We start from the raw sequence: 12,078 nt of genomic DNA, 5'->3' as shown, positions 1-12,078 counted from the left end.
TTTTTTTTTTTTTTTCAGAGTCTAGCTGACAGTTTGTCAGATTGTTGGTCTTTTAAAAAACCCCATTTTTTATTTTTCTTTTTTTCTTCTTTATGGTTTCTGTTTTCTTTTTCATTGATTTTCACTCTTATTTCCTTCCTTCTTGCTTTGGGTTTAATTTGTTTCTTCTTCCCATCTCTATGTCCCTCTAGTTACTTAAGTGGAATCTATTGACTTGAGGTCTTTTTTTTTTTTTTTCTTTTCCCAATATAGGTTTTTATAGCTATACATTTCCCTCTAAGTACCGCTTTAGCTTCAACCCATACATCCTGATGTGTTATTTTCATTCAGCTCAAAATATTTTCTGATTTTCCTTGCCATTTCTTTTTTGAGCTATGGGCTATTTAGAAAGTTTTTTGGTTTAATTTCCAAATATTTGGGGATTTCCCAAATTTCCTTCTGCTGTTGACTTCTATTGTAATTCTGTTGTGGACAGAAAAATGTTTTGAATGATTTTAATCCTTTTAAATTTATTGACATTTGTTCTATGGTCTACTCTGGAGAATATTTCATTTGTGCCTAAAAAGAATGTATATTTTGTTTTTGTGTGAAGTGTTTTATAGGTAACATTTAGGTTCATTTGGTTAATAGGGCTGTTCAAATATTTTCTATCTTTATCAGGATTCTTGTCTAAAGACATAAAATAACCACACTCTGGCTTCCCACTGACTTTAGAACAATATCCAGGTTCTTCTCACTCCTGCCTATCTCTATGTATTCATCATGTATAATTCTTCACTTTGTTCAGCATAATTAGCAAGTTAAAACTACCTTTGTCTCCTGTTACTGATATCAAGATCCATTACAAAGATAGTTAAGATAATGTGGTATTCATGCATGGATAAATAAGGTGACCTGTGGAACAAAACAGAATTGAGAAATGAACTCACACATGTATGATCACCTTAAACGTAATAAAAGTGAAAAATTGTTATTTAGGAGGAAAAGATGATTTTTCTCAATAAATGGTGCTGGGAGAGCTGAAAATCCATAAAGGAGAAACTTCTCCTTTAATTAATTAATTAATTTTCTTTTCAGTGGCCAGAATTCATTGTTTATGCATCACACCCCATGCTCCATATGCCTTCCTTAATACCCACCACCAGGCTCACCCAACTCCCCACTCCCCTCCCCTCCAAAATCCTCAGTTTGTTTCTCAGAGTCCACAGTCTCTCATGGTTCGTCTCCCCCTCAAATTTCCCCAATTTCCTCACTTCTCTCCATCTCCCCATGTCCTCCGTATTATTCCTTATGCTCCACAAATAAGTGAAACCATATGATATTTGAGTCTCTCTGCTTGACTTATTTCACTCAGCATAATCTCTTCCAGTCCCATCCATGTTGATACAAAAGTTGGGTATTCATCCTTTCTGATGGAGGCATAATACTCCATAGTATATACGGACCACATCTTCCTTATCCATTTGCCCATTGAAGGGCATCTTGGTTCTTTCCAAAGTTTGGTGACTGTGGCCATTGCTGCTATGAACACTGGGGTACAGGTGGTCCTTCTTTTCACTATGTCTGTATCTTTGGGGTAAATACCCAAAGGCGCAATTTCAGGGTCATAGGGAAGCTCTATTTTTAATTTCTTGAGGAATCTCCACACTGTCCTCCAAAGTGGCTGCACCAACTTGCATTCCCACCAACAGTGTAAGAAGGTTCCCCTTTCTCCACATCCTCTCCAACACATTGTTTACTGTCTTGTTAATTTTGGCCTTTCTAACTGGTGTAAGGTGGTATCTCAATGTGGTTTTGATTTGAATCTTCCTGATGGCTAGTGATGATGAACATTTTTTCATGAGTCTGTTAGCCACTTGTATGTCTTCTTTGGAGAAGTGTCTGTTCATGTCTTCTGCCCATTTTTTGACATGATTATCTGTTTTGTGTGTGTTTAGTTTGAGGAGTTCTTTATAGATCTTGGATATCAGATCTTTGTACTGTCATTTGCAAATACCTTCTCCATTCCGTGAAACTTCTACTTTAAACCCTACCTTACACTATTAACAAAAACAAAACAAAACAAAAAATCCATATGATTTCAGATTTAAAAAGTGAACAGTGAAACAAAAAAGATTTTAGAAGAAAACATACAATATCTTCATGATCTTGGAATAGACAAACTTCTTAAGCAAAACATGCCAGCTATGAAAGAGAACATTGATACTATATTAAAATTAAGAGCTTCCTTTCACCTATATATATACACATATATACACACACATACACATCTATATATGTGTATGTACATACACAACTATACACATATATACATACCCATATATAGATGTATAGATATATATATACACTTCAATACATATCTATATATGTATAGATACATCTATATATATTTTCAATACATTCTCACAATACATTCAACAGATGACTTGCATCCAGAAATGATATATTTTTGAAAATCACAAGTCAATACAAAACATAGTCCATTCAATAGAAAAGTGGGCAAGAACCTGAACAGACATGTAACAAGAGGATAGTCAAAATGCAATAATCATATGTAATGTGCTTGATTTCATTAATTATAGTAAAATGAAAACTAAAGCCACAATGAGAAACTGCTACATGCCAGCCAGAATAAAATGAAAAAGAGAAGACACTACTGAGTGTAGGGCAATTGGAATTTTGGAAAACTGGCAGTATCTAGTAAAGCTGAATTATGTACATACTGTGGCCCTATAATTACGCTGTTAGGCAGAAATGAGTACCTATGTGCACCAAATTCATGTACTAAATATTTGAGGCAGTACTATTAATAATAGTTCTGGAACTGGGAATGAACCAAACACCCATGTGATAAATATATGGTTTATTTATGCAGTGGAATACTATACAGCCACGAGAAGGAACCACAAATACATGCAACAAAAACCTTACAAACACAATGTACAGCAAATAAGCCAGATACAAGAGAATACATACTATTTGATTCCATTTATATTATGTCCAAAAACAGACAAAAGTAATCTATGTTCTTTGAAGTCAGACAGTAACTGGTAAGGAACATGAGGGGGCCTTCTGGAGTGGTGGTAATAGTTTTTTGAGTGAAGTGATGACTGTATTGCACTCTATTTGTTAAAAACCAAAGACCTGTGCATGTTATACTTCAAAGTTAATACAAAATGATTTGCTTCTGCCTGGGTAATCCACTCAGACTGAAGAAACGATTCCTTCTCTCTTGGCCTCTTCATTCAGCTATACTCACACTTGTGCTCCCACCTCTACTTCCCAATGGTGAGGATGGGAAAAGAACCATTCCCCACACCCTAAGATGCAGACTAAACTAGATTTGCTACAGGACTGGTTGCTAAAGGAGCAGGTCTACCACAATGTGAAGTCCAATTCTATCTTTGCCCTCCTGCCTATTGATGACTCACTTTTTACCCTTGGCTCCTAAGTACACTCAAATGCCCTCCTGCTCTCTCTGCCCCAAGGCCTCTTTACACAGGATATATGTTCTTCTCAGGGAACACTTACATAAGTATCAAAGGTTGTTCTGTATTTTTTTTTATTAAGATTTTATTTGAGAGAGAACATGCATGTACACAAGTGGTATGGGGGGTGGGATGCAGAGGAGAAGCAGGCTCCCCTCTGAGCAGAAAGCCCAACACGGGGCTTGATCCCAGGACTCCAGGACCATCACCTGAGCCGAAGGCAGACATTTAACTCAATGAGCCACCCAGGTGCCCCAAAATAAGTATCAAAAGTTTGAACTTCTGGGACGCCTGGGTGGCTCAGTTGGTTGGACGACTGCCTTCAGCTCAGGCCATGATCCTGGAGTTCCAGGATCGAGTCCCGCATCGGGCTCCCGGCTCCGCGGGGAGTCTGCTTCTCTCTCTGACCTTCTCCTCACTCATGCTCTCTCTCACTGTCTCTCAAATAAATAAATAAAATCTTTAAAAAAAAAAAGTTTGAACTTCTAAAGGTGGGAGCACCATCCACTTAACATTTCAAGTTGTGGGTAGTGAATGGGTGAGAAGTCGTCTGGATTTAATACTCCTTGAGGTGTGTAACATGGCATTGGATTGCAGGCTTGACTTGTCTTGGTCAACTCTGTACTCTCTCTGTGCCTCAGTTCCATTATTAAAACAGAGCTTAGTTCATATACTTATAAGGATCAAAATGAATTAACACATATGAAAGACTTAGAAAAGTAATTTACTTAAGCAGCTTAATAAATGTTGTCAACCTGGCTTTATCCAAGGTATGCTGTCCCCAAGGAAGCATGGCTCAGGATGAATCTAAGAAGCAGAGGGCTTTGGGGCTAACCCAAGTCTCCCCAAACTGAGAAGGGTACTTTTGGGTGTCCCACACTTGCTTAATATTGCAGTGAGGAGCAGGAGCCCATGCTTCAGGATTACGTGGGAGCAGAAAAGAAATTGAGAAAGGGAAGAAGAGCTGGCTATCCCCCAGCCTAGTCACATGTATCACTAAATAAGTAAGTGTAGGAGCCACTGCACTGACTGCCTTCAAGGAATCAGGAATGTTGCTCCATCAGAGGGTGAGAAATGAAGAAACTTATCAGTTATGTAGTATTTGACATAACAGCATCTAGGGAGGTGGTAACATCATATACTTATGCTTCCCTCTTTGACCAAAGGCCCAGTAAATACCCACAGACATTTTGGTAGAATCATTATAGGACTTTGGTCCCTGGATCTGGCCTTAAAGACCCAGACTTGGCAGTTAACTGCTCACAATACATACAAAGCCTGGTAGACAACAAAAGTTTATCAATAATGAAAAATAATATTCAGTTGCTAGAGTATTTGCACTGGCAGAGCTACACAAGAAACCACATCTTCACTAGGATGCTTGAAGACTTAGCAAAATAACCTATCAATAAGCTAAGACAGGCTGAAGAACACATCCCCACAAGAACTAATGTGACAGGAGATCTGGACTCTGATACCTGACAATGCTTTCTCTACCTCTCCACTGTTGACCAACATTGCACGCTGGCTCAAACCCCATCACTTTGCACACCTCTGATGCCCTAATAATGCTACTAACATGAATTTAGGCAGCAATCACATTTCCTCAATTTTTGGGTTTGGGGACAGGGTAGGCTAGGAAACTCCGTACTGGTAATCTACCTTTTAGAGTCATTACACACCTTAGTTAACAGAAGTCAAGATCTCTAATTGATGTCTTCTCTCCTTGAAAGCAAATTTCTTTGGGGAGTCACCCTGGAACCAGAGGCTCGGTGGACACTGGAAGAGCAGTCATTATCCGCAGACAGCTGCAGCGTGCAGGTTAGGACACCTCCCCTTTGGATGCAGCTGGAAATAGTGTCTCCCTGAACATGATGTCTACGTGGTGCCTCTCTTTAGTGTACTCTAGGCCCCAATAATTCAACTTGAGCATTCTTTGTTTATACACACATCCAGCCATGTTCCCAGACCAATCCTCCCAATCTGCAGGCTGTGTCCTCCCCATAAAGGGCTGGTTTGATCTTCATTTCACTTTCATCCGCAGAGGACAAATTGGAGTGCCTGTAATCACTTTCATCAACTTCATATCATGGACCCGATAGTGAAGAGCCATGCCCCCTCCCTAATAATTATAAATCTTGAACGGAAAATTCCCAAACATTTAGACAGTGGGGTGTGGTGGTGGGAGGGTGTCCTCCCAGCTTTTACCTTGATGGGCAGAATCCACCTTTTCCGAAAAGTTCTTCTTGAGTCACTGCCCAGACCTTTAGCTGTAGCAGCTGTAGAAGTAGCTCACTTCAGGGAGCACAGTGAGGAGGAGAGGCGGCCAAGAGAACAAGAAAGCTCATGCAAAGGGCAATGCCATAACTCTGCATCCTCTGGGGGTGGCTCATGTGCTTCCTGTACACACAACAGCTTGCTTCGCTCCGAGCGAAGACACTGGCTCAGTCCACCTGGGTTTCCTTTACTCCTTTCTACCCCTTCAGTGAAGGTCCCGGGGTACTCCACCGTCCTTTTCTGCTTTGTATTACCACCCATCACTCCATCCTTCAGGAGATCCTTCTCTTCCACAAGTCATCCATGGGGTGGAAAGGCCAAGAGTCTAAAAATGTTTTATTACTTGTTTAAAATTATCCAAGACCATTAAATGAAAATGATGATAGGAAATAATAAAGAAGCCATATCCTCTATCAAACTATCAAAATACTTTCTGGAACTTCCCCCAGAATTAAAATAAACCTGGGCGTGTATGTAACACTAAGAGCTCACCATCCCCACCTCCCAGCACCATTACCAAACCTTTGTTAGCTAACGGCAGCCACCATAGTCAGAAATACTATTATTTATTTCCCCAAACGGCTTATGGCAAACCACCACTAAGGCTAAAAGACTTAACTTTTATAAACTGGTAACAGTATGGAGATTGACAAACACACAAGAAACAGAAATTAGGTAACCTGTGTTCTCTTGTTAAAAGGTCTGTTACTCTGACACTGTGAATAATCAACATATATAAACAAATTTTAAACAAGTACTCTGGATAAGTACAGAAAGTAATGTCTTTTAAATTCATGCATTAAATAAATGATTTTTAGAAGAATATGCAATAATTGCTCTGTTTTGTTCTTTGTAAGTTTTTCACTACACTTAAATACTGGAAAGTTTTTTTAAACAGTAAAATGTAAAGTAAGGACAAGGGTTCACCTAGGTGTGAACCTAGGTTTGTGAACAGTTCTGGAAGAGAAGTCAAGCAAGAAGCCAGGGCTGGAAACAGTCAACAGTTCTGAAATGGCAAATTCAAGTTCTGAGCGGTGATGGGATGCTGGAGCCTACTGCACAAGGTATGATGTTGTAATGGAAGAGCAGGTACCGCTTCTCTCGGGGCTGAAGGGGAGGAACACAGCACATAGTGCCGGTAAGCTGTATCTAACGTCAGGGAGAATTCATCTGAAGTCTGCTTTTCAGCTTCCTTTCACCTTCCTTGAATCCTCCTATTGCAGTTCCATACATCTCTCTGAGGAAAATGTGCAACAGGTTCACACGGGACAGGTTTTCATTAAGTCATGGAAAAACAACTATGGCATTTTCATTCAATGAAGAAAGGGAAATCTGTCTAATTACATTCTTGATAACTAGAAACATTATTGGTAAGGAAGGAAATTCTTAAGATAAAGCCCCTAAAATCTGTACCAATTTTATGCTGGCATATAAAACATTCTAACCAGTTCCAGAATTAGATCATATTAGCAAATAAAGTAGTTAGTATTTATTATGAAATGTAGTAACTGGCTAAAATTCTAGGTAAAAAACTTTCGTGGCCATCTAAAATTTTGTTTTAAACGTACAACTTTAGCAATATATATTGAGCACATTCAATTAATTGTACAGAACACAATCCATTTAATCTTGAAAAACACTAGATAACAAAACTACAGAAATGAGCACAAACCCCCATAAACCAGTATGCTCCCTCAGCAATTCTACAAGGGCAATGAATTTAATACTGTAAACGAACATTGAACAAATCAGAGCACTGTGGAAAGAGTTCAGCAGCTCTAACAAGTCATACTATAATTTTTATGCGCTAGGAGAGTAGTGAGGGCAAAATGGAATTCTTAACATTACTTAAAAATAGATTTTTTAAGACAAAGGTCCCAACTCATTCTTATATACACACACAAAGTTCATCTGTCACAGACAGCAAATGTTGAATTTACACACTGGAGATTCCGGCAGCATCCTGCACATTTAGAGTAATTACAACAAACAAACAGAAAGTTGTCAGATCTAGAATGGAGCGTTCAAATCTGCACAGGATGGGACACAGCTGTCCTGGACTACTGCGTATGTGCTCACCGCTGCTTCTCAAATGCAAAAACCAAGTAAATACCTAAAAAGAAAATAATACAAATTAGAGTTTGATTTCTCATATCTGTAGGCTAACAGAACAATTTCAGCCCTGTTTGGAATTTGGTGAAAATTCTCAAGTTTCTGAGAGGAAAAATCCCAGTATTTCTAAGAGTCCTCAATTATTTTGAGTCATACTTAAGCAGATACGGGGTCATAGCTATTTACCTGAAAACAAATATCCACGTATTATAACACTCAGTAACATTATAGATCTTGAGAAAGCCAATTCAATGGTTCTAAAAATCTCTAAAAACAGCTTGAGATAAGAAAAATTAAAAGTATAAAGGCAAAGAAAATTAAAACTAAAAAATCTTACAACTTAATTCTTTTTATCTGGAGCAAGACAGGTAGAATAACCGCACTACCATGATTACTTCTGGCACTGGTTACCTAGATTTTCTATTTGGGGGGAAAAATTAGTAAGAATTATAAGGAACATATGTAACTGGCAAGTAAAATTCATCCAATTATCCAACTGTTTTCTACTGTAAGGACTGATAAGGAAAGTGAGCCAAAAGCTACAGATAACTGATGCTTAGAGGTATTTATCTGGCCCCAACAGTGATATTCCAGTCCCAAGAATACTCTCCCTTAAATATGATTTCCTGCTTTGGCCTGTGTTCACTCAAAGAGATCTAAGTGCATCTATAATTCCTCATTCTGGGTCACACTGAAGTTCAAACCTATTATATTTTCTAAAAAGATACTAATAAATTTTATGGTAAGCAAACACCTGAAAAAATGATAAATCCTCAGAACATCACAAGGATGTTCAGCGTGTACACTAGGACATTCAGTCAGTGAGTCAAGATAGTAGGCCATGTACCTTGGTGCCCTCCCTTTCTGAGTTAACTTCTGAACAGGGTGCAGATGAATGACTGCAGATCATGTAAAAACCTCCAATCTCTAGCTTTTTCCTCAACCTGTCCAGGAATATGACACCAGTCCTTCCAAAATGCTATTTAGTAATGCTATTCTGTTTCTTATCTACTAGCTCCCAATTTCTTTTAGGAGAAATGAAACATTGCTGGTAATACAGTAGACAAATGGACAGAGAACAGGCAGGGTGATATCAACATGGTAGATTCTTCTGGAAGACAAGAAGGCAAAGCAGACCAAGCTCACAAGCATGTCACAAGACTCAGAAGCAGACAGCATTATTTAGCATGGCCCTCACTCCAAGCAATCCCTCTGCAGTCCAACCTTGCCAAAACCACCCCAAACACACTAGTACCTACTGCAAACAACCCAGCAACTCTCACCTATCTTAAATCTAGGGTCATTTAAAAACCACTCAGATGCAATGTTTGAATTCAGATCAGCAATAAATAACATTCTTTCCTTTCTAACTCAAACATTCTGAAAGTCTAAAATAAAATGCCTTCCATGTAGGCCTATCAATTGGGATTTAAAGAAATAAACACTGAACCACTACTAAAAGCAAATCAGCGGGAACCTGGGTGGCTCAGTTGGTTAAGCAAACTGTTTTCGGCTCACGTCATGATCACTGGAGTTCCCGGATTGAGTCCTGCATTTGGCTCCCTGTGTCATCGGCAGGGAGTCTGCTTCGTCCCTCTGACCCTCCCCATCTCATGCTTTCTCTCTCTCTCTCATTCTTTCTCAAATTAATAAATAAAATCTTAAAAAAAAAAAAAAGCCAGTCGGCAACAATTCTTCATGTTCCTCTCCCATTTTAAGAATCTTCTAGAGGAGCAGCAGGTTCTGGTAATAGGAACTTAACGATTAGACCAGCAGGAGTTTGAAGTATAGCTTCTTGAACTTATTAGGCTATGACACCAGAAAAGATGCTCTCCAGTCCACAGAGCCCTCCAGTTTAGAAGACTATAATTCATCAAAGAACACACTGACCCGGACAAACTGGATCCTGGCTGCAGTGTGACCACTGTTCCTTGCCTACTGCTTTTCACTTCTCTAAGCCATCTCCCTCCTTAGTCTGGGGGGCATCTAATTTATCCAGCTGCATGCTATCACTAAAGTCCACACTAAGGTACAGAAATGCATTTTTCTAAACTACAGCTAGGACCACCAGCACTACTTGTGACCAAAGCTGTTTTCCTTACATCAAAGTTTGGGAGTGGCAGGCTATCTAAGAGAACTGTGCCATCTCCATCCACTCTAGGAAAAGTAATGAAATGTACAGGTTTAGGCATATATTTCGCAGTCTGTTGGTCCTCTAATCCATTTCCACTAAGGGTAGCAATATTCTGAGACAGACAGGCTAAACATACTGGCTCCTTCCTTTTCCTCTCTCTCCAATTCAGCTGAGTCCTAGCACAATCCTTTCACACATGAGGCCATGGTTACAAGTATGAATCACCTGGGTAAGCTCTGAGACCTCAGACAAGTTATCAAAGTGCTTCTTTTAATCTGTGAAGATACTACAAAAAGTAGCCTACCCCTAAGTTTGTGAGGATTAAATGAGTTAAAACATATGAAAACTCTCCAGTCATGCTTGAGCACGTGTTACTCAATTATATCAGCTATTACTATTTCCCAGATTTTACTGCTTTTCCTTATGCTCTCCTTCATCTCTTTTCCCCATTATAGAAACGTCAGCACTTCAAACAGTTTGCCTAGTACTGCCTTTATCTGTGTCTGTTTCTTCCATTAGACAGTATACATCTGGAAAGTAGAGATTACGACTCTATTGTTTTTTATTCCCCCAAAGCCCTTTCAAAGAAATTTATATAATAACTCAACCGTTATCAAACAGATTGTCTCTGATTACCACTTATGCCTTCAACAGAGTTAACAAATACTTAAATGAACAAGAAAACTACTTTTTATGTCCTCAGGGCAGCCATATGAGGGTATTATCATCATCTTAACACTGAGGATCTGGGCTTTCACTTCCTCAGCATCCACGGACTTAACAGATTTGCCAGGCCTCTGACTTCTCTTCCAAAGACAGGCACCTCACTTCAGCATGTCTCCATACCAGGCCCTTCCCAATCACACATCCCTTTAAAATATCCTGCTCATTGCTGCTTCACTAAATGTTCTAGTACCTATTAATTATGCCTTTGTTGTCAATGTCAGAGTGGCTAGACAAGATACGTCGTAGTGTTCTAAAAGCCAGAATTTCCAACAGAAATCTGAGGTAAAGATAGCAAATACAGGTGGCTATGTAGTAATGAGTAAGCAATGAAAGTGTTTAAGAATGCTCATGAAAGTTTATATTAAGGAACATTCTGCATATATTTTCTCCTGGCACTAAACAGCTGTGCAAGAAAGGGGGCATTAAACATACATAGGGATTCTATGTAAACATAAACACACACACCCTAATATGTGTTGGAAAAATTCCAAAGTTTTCAAATTTTAATGATCACTCTGAAACGATCTTTGAAAATGTCAGTTAATCTATACTGATGATATACTCACTTGTGGCTTCCCACTCCGACTTACTTAAGGTTCCCTGAAATTAAAGAAAAAAGAAAGAACATTTTTAGATTGAATATAGAAGTACATAAATGCCTATTTTTCAATACTGCAGAGAAGTGCCCAAACACCCCCACTTCACTATAAATATAAGTTGACCCTTGAACAACACAGGTTTGAATTATGCAGCTATAGTTATATGTGTATTTTTTTCAACAAATAATCTAAATGTGTTTCCTTTTCCTTGTTTCTTTTTTTTTTTTTTAAGATTTTATTTATTTATTTGACAGACAGAGATCACAAGCAGGCAGAGAGAGAGGGAAAGCAGGCTCCCCGCTGAGCAGAGAGCCCGATGTGGGGCTCAATCCCAGGGCCCTGGGATCGTGACCCGAGCCGAAGGCAGAGGCTTACCCACTGAGCCACCCAGGTGCCCCTCCTTTTGATTTTCTTAATAACATTTCTCTAGCTTACATTTTTGTGAGAATACAGCATGTAATACAATACATACAAAATATGTACTAATTAACTGATCATGATATTGGAAGGCTTCTGGTCAACAGTTGTCTATCAGTTATTAATAGCCAACTATTAGAGTCATTAAGTCTGGAGTCAAAAGTTATAGGTTTACTTTTGACTACATGGGGAATCACCCCCACACTGCCCAAGCACCAACTATACACATAATTTAATGTTACTATTATTGTGAACTAAATATGTAAAAGAAATAAGTGAAATTTTTTTTTAAAGATTTATTTATTATTTGACAGAGAGAATCACA

At 38.8% G+C, this 12,078-nt stretch overlaps 1 protein-coding gene across 1 annotated transcript in view; it reads right to left on the bottom strand.

Moving 5' to 3' along the window:
- Positions 1 to 4,378: 4,378 nt before the first annotated feature.
- RNMT (RNA guanine-7 methyltransferase) overlaps positions 4,379 to 12,078 on the bottom strand; it is a 33,018-nt gene continuing 25,318 nt past the window's right edge. Inside the window, 2 exon segments of the mRNA XM_047696980.1 lie at positions 4,379 to 7,878; positions 11,304 to 11,337. Of these exon segments, the coding sequence (XP_047552936.1) occupies positions 7,841 to 7,878; positions 11,304 to 11,337 (72 nt within the window). The 3' untranslated portion in view covers positions 4,379 to 7,840.

This window comes from Lutra lutra, chromosome 12, assembly GCF_902655055.1.
Source record: "Lutra lutra chromosome 12, mLutLut1.2, whole genome shotgun sequence".
NCBI lineage: Eukaryota > Metazoa > Chordata > Mammalia > Carnivora > Mustelidae > Lutra > Lutra lutra.
Note: the sequence above shows the minus strand (reverse complement) of the source record. Positions and strands in the feature narration are given on the sequence as shown.